Source organism: Artemia sp. Qi Xiang Cuo, chromosome 18 (genome assembly GCF_049724085.1).
Source record: "Artemia sp. Qi Xiang Cuo chromosome 18, ASM4972408v1, whole genome shotgun sequence".
Classification (NCBI taxonomy): domain Eukaryota; kingdom Metazoa; phylum Arthropoda; class Branchiopoda; order Anostraca; family Artemiidae; genus Artemia; species Artemia sp. Qi Xiang Cuo.
In genome coordinates, this window is record NC_142811.1 from 19689325 (window position 1) to 19704397 (window position 15073).

The window sequence follows — 15073 nt, forward strand, 5'->3', positions numbered from 1 at the left end:
GATGTTTTTGGAACTTGGAATAATCCCAAATAAAAGTTTTTTAACTTCTGGCAATTTCCTGAAGGCAGGTATGGAAAAATTTCTAAAGCTGCCAATAGCAGAATCCAACAAAATTCCAAAGGCTGCCAAATCTGCCAAAAAAAATCACTTGGCCACGAAAACTGCCTAGTAGCATTGTTACTATGCTAGTTTTTAGTAAATTTTTGTTGAATGAAGTCAGATTAACAGAAATAATGTAAGACCCTTTGGAGTTGGAGTTGCAGAAACATATAAATGTTGGAGTCAAGCCAAATACTCTTAAATACTATTAAAAAGTGATAATAATAAACAAAGTTAATATTGTAGTCTTATTATAGTGACTAGGATTCTTTAAAACCATGTAGACAGTAAGACTGTTGGAGTTCTTGCTTCTTTAAAGAAAATGTCAGGAGTTGGAGTTAATGATGAAGTGGACGAAGTCCACGCTACTGCTTTTTAACATCGAACTTAACTTATAATTAGGCCTGTAGCTAATAATTTTATTTCTTCATTTTCTAGATGGATGCTTCCTGTAAAGCTGGTGTTTTTTTTATGTTCTTGCTCCATGTTCTATGTTGGTGTTATTTTATCTATGTGGATTAAATGTATTCTACAAAGGTAGAATTCTTGCCTTTCGCTGTGTGAGATAAGAGATATTTATTTCAAAAAATGACTGTCACAAGCCCCAAAGGGCCGAATTTGCATTTTAGAGTCATAAAAAAAAAAAATCATCAAAATAGTACAACAACTAAAAAACTGGCTAAACAAAGCCAAAAACAATATCAGAAAGGCAAAGCTATTCATTAGTCAAAACAAAGAAAAAAACTGTCAAATGTAAGAAAGTTAAAAAGGTAAAAACTAAAACAAAAGTAAAAAAGAGTGAAATAGAAGTAGCATTAAAAAGTTTAAAAGAGAACATATAAACAAGGTGGAGGGAACAAAAGAACCAAACGGACACAATCCTGGACCTCACCAGTACCAAAAAAAAAAACAAAAAAAAAACTAGTGGTTTATTTGATCAGTACGGAAGGGGGCCAAGGTTTTTTCATACCTGGAGGCTAAGCAACGGATGGGGGACAAGATAGGGACGGGATCATAAACAGTACGTGGCAGGCGGTGTCTGGATGGGGAGTGTCTTTTGGGGAAAATATTTTCCGTGCGACGGTTTATTATTGCATTTTTTGCAAAACGGAGGCACAGCATTCCTCTCCTGTGCTCAGGAGTTTCCAGCTTGGCCTTTTTAGAAGGAGTGAATATGGCACCATAGTTTCTTTAAAAATTATTCTTAGGGCTCTTTTTTGAGTAGATTCAATTTTTTCTGATTCATCATGGGAGATACCAGGATGCCAAACTGGACAAGCATATTCAAGGTGCGGGCAGACAAAGCAAGTATAGATCCTTAAAGAATGGGATGGGGGGACATTAAATTTATTCAAGAGCTTAAGAGCCTGAATACATTTTAGCTTATAGTTTGTTTTAGATATTAGATGTTTGTTCCTAAAATGTAGCTCTTCAAACCACAGATTGCTATCTTGGAATAATTAGCTTAAACAAAATTATTTTACCTTTGATTACTCTTATTTAGCCATTCAACATGTGGGAATATATTCAGAGAATAATTTCAATGTCCTTGCACAATCCTGATTTAATCAAGGTGCAACGTTCCCACCTTTCTACTAAAAAAAGTGTATCATTTTTTAAAACCTTCATTTTTAAAAGGGTTATTTGCATATTTTGGTCCCTCGCCACTGGGGATGCATGCAATTTCCCCTCCTGGGACATATTCTTTAGTTTTTTTTTATTACCCAGATTAAGATAGCCATCTTAGTTTGGTCTGGTGCCATGGTGAGCTGTGAGGGTTCCTGGGGTACAAAACTAGTGACAGGGTACTCTTTGATTAATTCTGGCTGAAAGGGCTCAGGATCTTAAAATTTGTGCTTTATTTGGTCTTCTCTTGTGTTGACAGGTTGTAGTGCAGCTGTGGTGAAGGGGGAGGTCTTGCATATGTGTCTAAACTCAATGGCAAAGAGTGTACTACCCTAATATATGATCATGATGGGTACTGGCTTTCTCTGGCAGAAAGAACGATTCAAAGACAAAAATCACAAGGCATACCATCCTGCATCTATCATCAATGAGCTACAGTTTCTTACCTTGTGTGGTTTTCACATTTTGATCATGGTTTTTCTCTATCATTGCTTCTATCTCTTTATGGACTTGATTATGCACAGTGTTAATTCTATGTGGTTGAATGAATAGTTTTATTTATCTTTAAATATCTGGGTATGTTTTGGAATTGTACATATATGCAACTTCAGTAATACAAAAGTCCCAAAGAATCCAATTGCTGCATATGTACCTGGTTCATGTATTTTCACTTGTTTGCCCTAAACATCCCCCCTGTTTACTCTGTTAAATTTCCTCTGCTAAGTTTTCAGTTCTTCTTGTCCAAAATGCCTGCTTATGATGGAATACAATATTCATGTTAAAATTAATATGGACCTTTGTTCTGTTTGTTTGAGATCAGCTTAATCCGTTTACCCTTGCTGGAACAGTCGTCATACTTTTTTTCTGTATTTTTTTTAAATATTATTTTCATTGTGCCCTTGAAGCTGAGATTACCCTTGACTTGCTCATTTTTCAAATCTTGATCTTTTTTTCCAAACAGGGTGACAGAACTGGACGACGTGATGACAGGAACGATAGACGAGGTGCCCCTCCTCGTAGTGGGTATCTTAGCGGTATGGATCGTAAAAAAGGTGGAAGGTAAATTTTCGCAATATCCTTTTCTGATACTGATATTCTTGGCTAACTTCCAGTAGTGCTGTCTAAAGTGCTGCCAACTTCTTTGCTGCTTTGAGAATTTTCCATAGTACTATATGAAGCACTATGCCAAAGGTCAAACCAAGGATTTTGAAATGTATTTCTTTCATTCTATGCATTTCATTTGAATTAATTGTTGCTTTATTTTTGTTCCCATCATATGAAAAATTCTTGTTCTACCTGGATGATATTAAGCCAGATACCCCCCAGTCCCCTTGCATCATAAAGAACCACCTCTATCAATCCCAGCAGATGTGCAATCCAGACAATATACAAATCCGCCATCAGATCTGTTATTCAACACACGTTAATTCTATTTTGAGCACACCCCCACCAGATAAAAAAGCCTGAATTCCAGTTTCACATGTGAACTCTATTGGTACCACATTCTGTTGATATCTGATGTTCCCTGTTCTAAAAATCTTTGTTTAGTCTTTATGGTTTTGGCCAAATTTCTCAGCAAAAATGGAAGAGGTTTTAGAAACCTCTCAAGAGGTTAAGAAATGGCTGCTGAATCCTTTGGAACCCAATTAGTACTTTGAATAGCTTATAATTGAAAATAATATACTAGGATTACAGTTAAAAGAAGAAAAAAGCTCCTCTAGTTGTATATCTACAATACTTCTTGACTCAACAAAGAAAAGACTTAATTATTGAATATTGAAAGAAATGCATATATAATTGAATAGGTAAAAGTTTTGGTTATTGCTGAAGTTGTTCAAGTTTAAAAGACAAAATATCCTATATTGTTATACTTATTCTTTTGCACATAACCATAGAATCCTTATTTTTTAGATTCCGAAAATATCACTTTTATTACTTACTTTTTATTGTTTAAAGCACAATTATTCATGTCAGTTTTTTTGCTTCACACGTCATGCTGAAAATGTCCCAGACATGATGCCTCTTGTGTGCTGTAATGACACTAATTAAAAAATTGTTAACCTCGAGGACAATGACTCGGTTTGAAATAACGTGTGAAGAACAAACTTGGAATTTCTATGAATGAAGAACATCTTCGAATTTGCCTAATTATCTATGCTTATTTTTTTTCACTGCTCAGTGTGGCAACAATGGTGAAACCTGCACAGCCATAAATTTTTAACAACTAGTAGAAAAACAATAGAAAATCCCAGTTTCAGGTGTGGATAGACCTAAAATGGAGTCAGGGGTAAAAATGTTTTCATTCTTCTGTCCTTGGTATTTCAACATGCTTGTTTGTCAGATTTGCACTGTATATTCTGTATATAATAATTATATTACATATTATTATGTTATTTATTATATTATATATTATTATATGAGACCCATATTATATATGGATCTCATACCATACATTATAATTTTGTCTTAATTGAAAAAGTAAGGTAAAAGTAGCGCAAGACAACAAAAAAGCAAACTCAGACAAAGAAGCAAAAGTGACAGAACAAAATCGGGTTTTTTAATCATAATTTGCACTTTCAGGGGTATCATCTGAGGGGTGTCGAATCTGACCCCCTAACTCGAGGGAGGTCAGGCAATAGGCAACTCATTGTTTTGGCAGTGGTGAGAAAGCATTTGGAGATGCTATTCATTGATTTTGCTAATTGAACTGTTTGGGTTCTTTAATATGTATAAATCCTAATTAGGTTTTTATTTGAAGCCTAAATTCAAAATACATTTATGTTTCTATTAAAGAAAGTTTTTGAATTGCTAACTTAACTTTTAGTGATGGTGAAGCTACGTAGACGTTCGATGCCTAAAATGTCATTTTGTGCGTCTTAGCGTCGGCTGACTGTGGTCTTTCTTGCCTCTTATGGATTGTATTTACCTTTGCAAATATACCCATTTGACAAAAGCCTTTTCGGAGATGATAGAACTCAGATATTTTTACAAACCAGTTTCATTTATTGCATCCTTCCATAACACCAATTTCATTCTAGATATGTGGTGTGAATCCAGATCAACTGTAAAGTAACACCCCATAATTTTGCAGAATCTGATCTATCTCTATTATTTATTCTATATTTTAGGATTGAATTACAACAATATTTGTGATAAAATCGTCAAATATATTCTTTGTTTTTGTATATGATTTTGTGGAATTTACTGAATTAAGGCTCAGGGAATCTACAAGAAGTTTTCTCTGGGGATCTTCCAACAAACTTTCAGCAAAACTTGACGAAATCAAATCTGTGACAACTTTCTTCTAGATAAGAAGAAGTAGAAGATTGTTTTACTTGATAACACACTACCAAGTCAGACTGAAACACTTTTTTTTGCCAGTTACTCCCTCCCATTTCGATTTCTTTTTCCACAAACTATATAAAAAGTAAAATAAAAATATATAAATTTAAAATATTTTATAAACATAAATATACATAGCTTATGTTTCTTATACTTTCTGTTCCATGTCTTCTGGTTTTGACATTCAGCCATTGACGTCACCTGGGGATGGGGTATGTGCCCTTTCCTCTGATTTTTCTGCATTCCCCCAAATTCTGAAAAATAACTTTTTGGGGGGTATTTTTTGAAAATGCCCGTTTTTGGCTTTTTTTTTTACTAAAAAACAATAAATTTTCCCTCCCTCCTTAGATACTGAAAAGAATATTTCGCCACCCCCCTAAATTTTCATGAATTCATACCACTGCATTCAACATTTTGAGAAATGTTTGTCATTGACAAAAAGAAAAGTGGTAACAGGGGGTAAAAACTTAAAAGAACTTTTGTAAGACCCTTGGGGTAAGTTTTCAGTTCTTCGACCTTTTTTCTTTTTTTTTTTTCTGTGAATATTGTTTGTTTCATCTTTTACTTGTCATTTTACATTTTATTCAGAGAAAAACAGAACAAAACGCCAAAAAAAAGAACTCCGGAAGAATGCAATAAGTAAAAGACTAAGTCAATTGCATTAGTCTCTCTGCATGGATCATAATTGAACTTCAGAGTGGCCAAATATTCCTTTACAGTATTGAAAAATTTGACTGCAAACCAACCATTAGTGAAAATTTGAAGGAAAGAGACACCGTTTAATGGGTTCTTTATGTTACCCTGTGCAACTATGAAAGTAAACAGTAAAGATTAATAGAAATAAATCAAAGCCTCAGGAGAAAATTTATTAAAGTCCCAATAAAGCAATTCGTTGCAACCGTAAACTGAATTCTTTTAAAATTTGAGGTTTTGGATCTGCTTTCTTACTTGTACTTTTGGCAGCACCAGTCGGATATTGCTTCACCTGCCATCTGAAATTATAATTTTTTCTGGGGAATTATCCAACCACAAGCTCCTCAGGCTCACGGTGACTGAGCTTACAGTTACACTACTAACCTCAAAAAGAACTGCCAACACTAGGACTCGAACCCCAGCCCCGTAAAACATCGGATCACAAACCGTCATGCCATCTAATTGGCTGGGACTTTGGGTCTACAGCTGGGATCTTCTTCTTTCAACAGAATTTATTCGTTTGCTCATTAAACAGGAATTAAATAGGAAGCTGTCAATAAAAATCTGTTTTTACTGGATCTGTCAACACTGCAGAGAAGGGACTGCCATTGTCCAATTTGAATCAGGGGCTACTAGCCCATTTGATGTCATGAAATCAGTCAATAGGGATTATAGACCTGACGTTAGAGTAGTAGTACTTATTTACCCTTGTGACCAGTGGCAAATTTAATTTTTGTCTACTGTAATTTATTTTTTAATACTTTCAGGGTTTTAGTTTTATGTAATACTTTTTTTCTATTATTAACTTGATGTTACCTTTTTTTTAATTCAAAGAGGAGCTGTGTACACCAACAAATAATCAAAAACATTTTTATAAAAATACATTGGAGTATCCATCACATTTGAGGGTAGGGTAACCAATGAACAGGGGTGAGGGATTGAATCTCTAAATGCTAGTATTCATTCAAGGCAATAATTTATTAACGATAGTTTTATTTTGCTTTATTCAATGAACCATATTAATGATCAAGTGAAGGATATTAAGAAGTTAATTAAACAGAGAAATAAAAAGTTCACCAAAGAAATAAAAACTCCCAATAAAAGAGATATTTTGTGTCTCACTAAACTAGTGGAATGGATCAATACAACAGTCAGATTTCAGACTGAAAGAGTTTGTAGTGAGAGAGGAGCGGGAGAGAGAAAGAGAGAGACAATGAAATGAAAAATTATTTCATTGCTGCTACTCTCGTCAGACTACCATTCCAAGGAAGGCCAGCACTGGTTCCTTAAATTTTTAAAATATATTAAAGCGTGGTATTTCAGTCAAAGTGAAATAACATAATGTTCCAGTATTAAAAGCAAATATATAATTTTAAATCAGAACACATTTGGTGATGCGTTTTATGCTGCTGTAAAGTATTTAATCGATTACCTTCCTTAATATTGCCAGCAGCTAGTTGATGTTTATTGTAATTAATTTTCATACCAAGTCGTCGTGCTTATTGTAACAATAAGCACGCGACAGGTCAGCTTGATTTGTGCGGTGATTCAAAAAGCTGCCATAAAATGTTATGTCTGACCTGTCGCATAAAATAAGCCGCGGGATCGACGATATTATTCTTCTCATTCTCAAACCCGGTTCTCCGAAAATAATCAAGTTGAGATTTAGCTAATATAAAAGTTTTCCGATCTTTCTCACTGTAAGGTACGTTTACGGCATAAGGGGTCACACATTTGTTTAAAATCGTTAACCCTATAAAAATTAGTTTAGCACAACTTTAAGTCACGTGCATTAAATTGGTGGTAAAGTTGAACAAGTGTCACTGCAAGCCATATTAACCTCAAATTACCTAATATTAGGGTTGGATCAGGCTTAATCTTTTGCTCAAGTTCAGCGTAAGGCCCAGTTTTGTGATGTTTATTAAGCTGAAAGTTAATCTGTCCAAGTTAATACATAATTATTGATTCTAGGTTCAGCTAATTGCCACCAATCAAATCCCTTAGTTATAATTCGGGTACACAATTTATTCTAAAATCGATCCAACGGTAAACGAAATAACTAGTGAATGCTACCGTTTTCAGTTTCTACAAAACAATTATTATTACTATTTATAGCAACTCTTTGCAGCACAAAGTCACCTGAAGCCCACTTAGCAGCAAACTCTCTTCCTCCAGCCTAACCAATTCAAACCTTCACTCTTTAATCGCTGCCCCGAAGTCAATTTTTTAAATTCTTTCTTATGATTTTCCCCATTCGGGGACGAGTAGTGCCCAGATTGAGAACCAAAAAACACCTTTTTTGGTGAAATTTTAGAGATGCTTTTGACATCCACAAAATACAATCGAGTTTTTTTTTGTTAGCATTGTAGGTATGAGAAGAAGAGAATCTTGCCGAATATTAGTCTACGACTTTAGGCTGTTGACAAGCAGATAAGGGGGATATCTCTCTTGCCATGAATTCAAGATACCATGATTTATAATTTCATACCATTTTAAAACCCAGATACCAAAGGTCTGATATCTTTCTTCTGGATAAGAAGACGTAGAAAATCGTTGTATCTAATAAAGCTCTACCATGTCATACTAATATATATTTTTTTTGCCACTTGCCATTTCCCAGTTCAATTTCTTTTTCATAAGCTTTGTACAAAATAAGATATATAAACCTGAAGTGTTATATATCTGGTTTTGACATTCAACCATTGTGCGTCAACTGGGGGGGGGGGGGGTTGTCCTCTCCTATATCTTTTTGGATCCCGCCAACTTCTGAGAAATAACATTTTTTGGGGGGAGGGGGTATTTGTTGAAAAATGTCCATTTTTGGTATTTTTCACTGAAAAATAAAAAAATGATGAATTTGCCCCATTTCCATAGATATTGAAAAAAAAATTTGCTCTCCCCCCTTAAATTTTATAAATTTATGCCACTGCATTCAGTATTTTGGAAAATACATATTTTGTCATTGACAAACGAAGCAAGAGTAAAAAAGTAAAAGAACTTTTTTAAGACCCTTGAGATAAGTTTTCAGTTCATCGACCTTTTTTTTTCTTCTGTGATAATTGGTTATTACATCTTTTACTTGATAACTTTTACTTTAAGAAGAAACAGAAAACAGGGGGGGGGTGGATAAGTTAGAAAAACATTTCGTCAAGAGAATATATAGCAAGCAAACGCGTAGACTTCTACATTATTTTAATTGAGTTTTTTTTTAACCATCCAGCATGCAGTTATGCGTTGGTTATTTTATTGTATGAATATCAGGTAATTTGTGTCTTTGAAACTCAAGTTTTATTGAAATGAAAATGAAATAATGGCGTTTGAGAGGCTAATCCTGTAAGCAAGGTCACAACATGTTCCATGATACTGCGGATCGTTACTCATGTTTAGGCTGTCAGATATATCTCATAGCAGGCCTTTATATATTCTTTGGCCCCAAAGTTCAAGTTTTTTTAAAAGTTGATGACAGAAAATTCAATTCCAATTTACTGTTTGTTTTGGGCCCAAAGACTTCTCTAAAAATATTCAACGTGGCAACCGGGCATCTAGTTTTCGTGGTCTATTGCAATCTAGCTTTGAAAACCTAGTGTTTTGTATAATTTTTAAGTTTTCCTCAACTTTTATTTATTTTGTTTTGTTTTTAGAATAAAAAAAAATAGTTTCCAAGAATTAAAATCAATTTTCAAGTTTCAAAGCAAGTGGAAAAGATGCAGCTTATATGTGACTCTTGAAACCGACTTCCGACTTCAAAGGTTAAACATTAAAATTAATCCCAACACACTAAGCCACCGTTATCAGCACAGTTTACCAAGCTGGAGTCTTCTAAGGACCCATTTTCTTTCGTGTTATTTCTAAATTGTTTGTTCTGTAAGATTGTCAAAATACTGTTTGGATTATCTCGGGGTAAATTTCATTTATCTAATTGTTCAATTATTCAAAAGCAAGAAATAAGGCAGTCTACTTTTTCTGACGTAGTATACCAAGCGAGAATCCTGCCAGGACCTCATCCGGGACAATCAGAAAAATAAAGGTTGAATTGGTTGTTAAAATTATGGTAGAATCATAAAAAAACCTAGTATACCAATAGGGATCGTTTTTGTTACGTTATCAGGGAGAAATAGGAAGGTGAATGTGAAATTGGTTGTTACAATTACAGTATCACCTTTTGTTGATACAAAAGGTGATTTTTGATCCAAAAATTCACCTTTTGGGATCCTCTAGGTCCCCATCGTCTTGGTATGTTCAGGAAAAAGAATATGGGACAGTGACCTTGTACTAGGGGCACTAATCTTTGAGATTTTTATGTGAGTCTTCGTATCACCAATGATATAATAAATTTTATTCATAAATCATTCAGAAACTAGAGGAAGAGGGTTAGCCCAAGTGTTACATCCTTGGAGTACCCCTGCAAATGTGAGCTGGAATTAATATATTTTAACATACAAAAGTAATAAAGAAAACAGTTTGAAGCATCTTTCATTTTGTAGCTTTATTAATGCATTATTTAATTTTATAATATATATATATATATATATATATATATATATATATATATATATATATATATATATATATATATATATATATATATATATATATATATATATATAGTATATATATATGTATATATATATATATATATATATATATATATATATATATATATATATATATATATATATATATATATATATATATATATATATATATATATATATATATATATATATATATATATATATATATATATGTGTGTGTGTATATGTGTATGTATTGTACTTCAGGAAGCTCAGATTATGTCTTGTCTTGTGGTACTTTAGGATATAACTGGACAACCCTTAAATCTTATATATTTCGTGTGTCTATAAATTGTCAATTAGTACGTAAATTTCCTGTGAAATACACGTAAAATCTACTTAAAAAATACGAAAAAATTCCAGTGACAAGACAAAATCGAGTGGAGTTGATTTCCTGCTGTTTTATGAGGAAATCCAGCAATACAGTAATGTGAGGAAATAACGGCACGTAGCAACGTCTAAAATATTCCAGTCAGAGTTTTAATTAGCACTTACTCATTTCATTTGTCAACTAGAAAATTTTTACTTTCATCGAAAATGTCAAGAATGAATTCGGTGTACTTTAAAAGTGAAGTTACTAATTAATAGAATTCTTTGTTACTCATTTACTGTTTAATCATTATAGTTTTGATAATAAGCTAATATTCTTATGACAGAGATCAAGGATTTAGAAACAAAGCTGGTAACAAAGGTCCAAAAAAACCCGTGACTCAGTCAGATAAGCAACAAAAAGACAAGAAAAAGGTTGCTAAAGAACCAGAAAAAACCGAGGACAAAGTTAACGAAGAGGCTGAAAAGGATAGAGCTGAAAGCCCAAACGAAAAAACTGAAGAAGCTGAAAAAAAGGAATCAGATGAAGAGAAAATGGAAGAAGGCGAAAATGATGTAAAGGTAAATTAATTGGCAATCGAAAAAAAGGATGTTATTTTGCAAAAATTGAAAACCAAACCAAGTTCATTTTGCTAGTTTTAATCTCCACACTGTACATAGAAAAAATATTATTATTTAAAGTTGATATCATTGCTTAAGGCAAGTATGATAATGAGCAACAAGTGATTTTTTTTTTTTCATAATTGTGTAAATTTTTCTTGTGTAATATCAATTTTTCAGAGGAAGCATATTGTTGAGGTTAAAAAAAAATCAGTAAACATTTATAGTTACATATGCTTTAGACTTCCTTGATTTCAGATATGTTCAGTTGAAAAGAAACATCGTATTTGATGCCTTTGAAATTGCTTTTTCTTCAATGACTGAACAAAAAAATTGAATGCCTAATTTTGACTGGAACCTTGAGGGAACGTCAATTGCACCGATCACGACAGATGCACATCACACAATTATGTTTTTGTATTAGCTACCTTAAAGTTCAAGATTTTTTTTTTAATTTGAATTATTTTCGTTAAATTTTTTAGTATTAGACTTGTTTTTTTTTCGTTTTATTAAATTCCGACTACCCGAACCAAACATTATCCAGTTCAACTCATCAATATCGTCATCAATCATCGTCATATCCAGGTCATTAAACGTCATCAATATTAGAAGGAATCTGTAAATTACCTGTAATTTCAAAGGTAATACCCAACGCTTTATTTTGAACTCTTCTGTTGTTATTTCTCAGTTTTTGAGAAATATATATTTATCATACTGGTTATTCAGTAAGAAGGAAAAAGGTAATAAAACTCAGATCCTTTCTGAGTTGACCCCCTCCCTCCCCCCAAACATTTTCATCTAAATCCTCGATGCCGGCCTTAATTTGCCTTGTGCTTGTTTGTGATAATCTTCTTAGCCTGTATATGATCAAATATTTCAAATTCGTGCTGAAAACAAATATATGTTGCTAGTTCTGAAACGTTAATAATAAGAAGAGTCTTTAAAAAAAAGTATCAAAAAAGTCTTAAAAAGTATCAAAAAAGTCTGGCTATTATGAATTTTTTTTATTTATTAATAAAATAAGTATAGCTAGCTCATGAGAAAATTCTGTGATTCATTGGAACTCTGTGATTTTTTGGAATGTCCGTAATGTTTTAGAAAATAATTTGCAAGAAAATGAAGATTCGCGTGCGCTGAAATATAAAATTGGACCCGAAAAATTAAAAAAAAATCTAATTGGTAATGGATTTAGTGGGGGCGGATTTTTTGGAATTTAAGTATTCTAATTAGAATTTCTGAATCGGATCTGTTGGACCTATTTTTGTTTTAACTGGAATTGCATCTAGTTAAAACGGAATTTTTGGAATTTGATTGGAGATTTTCTAATTGGAATGGAATTAAAATTTCTGAATGGAATTGGGTCATTTGTTAAAAATGTATATTGAGATTTAATTGTGTCTGTAAAATATCAAGAAATTTTACATAATAAGAAACTTGAAGGAATAGCTGGAATAAAAAATTTTCAAATATTTGATTTTGTAACTTTGCAACTGGCTGCCATTCAAAACCTAGTATCCACACAACAATTCTGTTTTGAGTCGAGGATGAACCTCCCCTAATCTCAACACTGCAAGTCCAATGACTAAGTCGGAATTTTTCTATCTGCTGTTTTGTCTGAAATGGTTATCTGCTGGGGTAAAAACAAATGGCACCTATTCTCCTTAGCCAAAAATTAGCACGGACATACACGAACTACAAAACTTAGCTCTAAGTCCTGCAGGAAACGGAGTGGCAAAATACGGAGAAACAACGGCTTTCGGAAAACCAATTGATTAAATTTGTCATCATTTCAGAAACGAAAGTAAAAACCACTATTTCTTGATTTTCCCGAAAACTGTTTAAATGTAGATACTGTGTTTTCAATAGAGGACAGTCGTAATATACGACTTAATGAAAAACGCCATACCGAGAGCCATAAAAAAGTGCATATCAGATCATATCAGACACTCAAATTTTGCACATTCAAGCACTGACACTTTAAAAAACGTGTGAAAAATGTCAGACGCGTTTTCGCTAAACGTGAAAAGGCCTCTCATCTCAAAGATAGAACAAATATTATATTCTCGGTCTTATGTTTAAGTGTTATTCAGAAGGAAAGGGGTGTGTTTACTGGGTTTGACCCCCCCCCCTCCCTCTGGAAATTTTGTTTGACTAGTAAAAACATAACAAAAATTCATATAAACACGTTTTTGATGTGTTTTTAAAAGTTTTTATGTATTCCTCCCTGTTGGAACCCTTGGTCCCAGTTTGTTTTGATAAATGTCCTTCCGAGATTCTTTTCTTTTGGTCCCTTAATTATTCTCTTCCCCAAGTAATAATTATTAATTTTCCTTTAATTTTGGTGGCGCCAATTTCTGTCCTTCTCTAATTGCGTAGTTGGTTACACAGACCACGAGGCATTAAGTGCGCAGTTAGGGATGATTGACCAGTAATTAGTAAGCCTTTGGATTGGCTGGAAAAATTCACCCACCACCCATCGCAGGCACGCGGCCGGCTGAGCGAGCTGGGGAAAAATTAGAAGTGTGATTTTTTAGTTCTTTTTGTAGCGTGACTGAATACAGTAAGATTTTTTATACTATATAATCTTTGACTTTTTAGCCTAGGTAGAGTCCAAGGAGATAGTTAGAAATAATATCGGTAACCCTTGGCCTTAAAATGGCCCCTGGGATCACTCGATCACGCTATCGTACCCTAAGGTAGGGTATATTATGAATCGGGCACTGACATACCCTATAGATACGGAACTGTTGGGGTAAGTGTGGGAATACCACTAACATTTGGGCCGACAAGGGGTTCTTCCCCTCGAATAAGTGGCATAGCAACATTTTTGCGCCATTTTTGCGCCAATAAGTGGTGACCCCCGTACCTTACACTCCAATACTCCCCCCCTATATATATATATATATATATATATATATATATATATATATATATATATATATATATATATATATATATATATATATATATATATATATATATATATATATATATATATATATATATATATATATATATATATATATATATATATATATATTTTGTATATATTATAATAATGATTTATTTACCCACCATCTAGAAAAGATTATAGTGGAGCACGGAAAAATGATAGGAAAAAACTAAATACACCAATACAAAGAAACACTTAAGTTATTATTGGAGAAAAACGTCGTCTATTCAGGATCACTTTTCTCACAGACTTCTCACAGATTCTCGACCATTCTTTGGCTGGATTCATAATTCCGAATTTTTCAAAACGGGAATTTCGGTGCCTCTTAGGAATAAACAATAGAAACTTTGCGTATCTAAAATAGCACTTATTAATTTTATCTATGTCACTCTCGGCAAGTACATGAGCCGCACCGGCGAGTATATATATATATATATATATTTGTAAAATATTTTTTTCTTCCACTTATGTCTGAACTTCCTTTTACCAATTAAATTAGGCATTTTTGTTATGCAACTTATCATATTGTTTGGAATAAGATGCATAAATCACCTCAAAAGTGCCATTTGTTAAGCTTAAAAAAAGAAAAAATTAAAAATTTTTGCTGCTTTGAAGTTTTTTCTTCTTTGCTTTTTATTTTGTTTTTTTCTTTTGGAGTCTTTTTTTTTATATTTTTTTTTATTTTATAATATATAAAAAATTTTCTTTTCATTTAGTGCTGAATTGTATTGTGTCTCCTCCCCCTCCTTTACAGGCTTAGTAACCTTTGGGAGATGAATTCCATGTATTCATTGTATATTTGATTAATTATGGGAAAATATTTTCTTTATATCGTTCAGAGTTTTTTTTTTCATAA

At 33.0% G+C, this 15073-nt stretch overlaps 1 protein-coding gene across 1 annotated transcript in view; it reads left to right on the forward strand.

The window, feature by feature from the left end:
* The window catches only part of LOC148941294 (uncharacterized), a 75588-nt gene that overhangs the window by 20817 nt on the left and 39698 nt on the right, over positions 1-15073 (forward strand). The window contains exons 3-4 of the mRNA XM_089103970.1: positions 2687-2784; positions 10991-11225. Of these exons, the coding sequence (XP_088960096.1) occupies positions 2687-2784; positions 10991-11225 (333 nt within the window). The remainder of the gene's footprint in view (positions 1-2686; positions 2785-10990; positions 11226-15073) is intronic.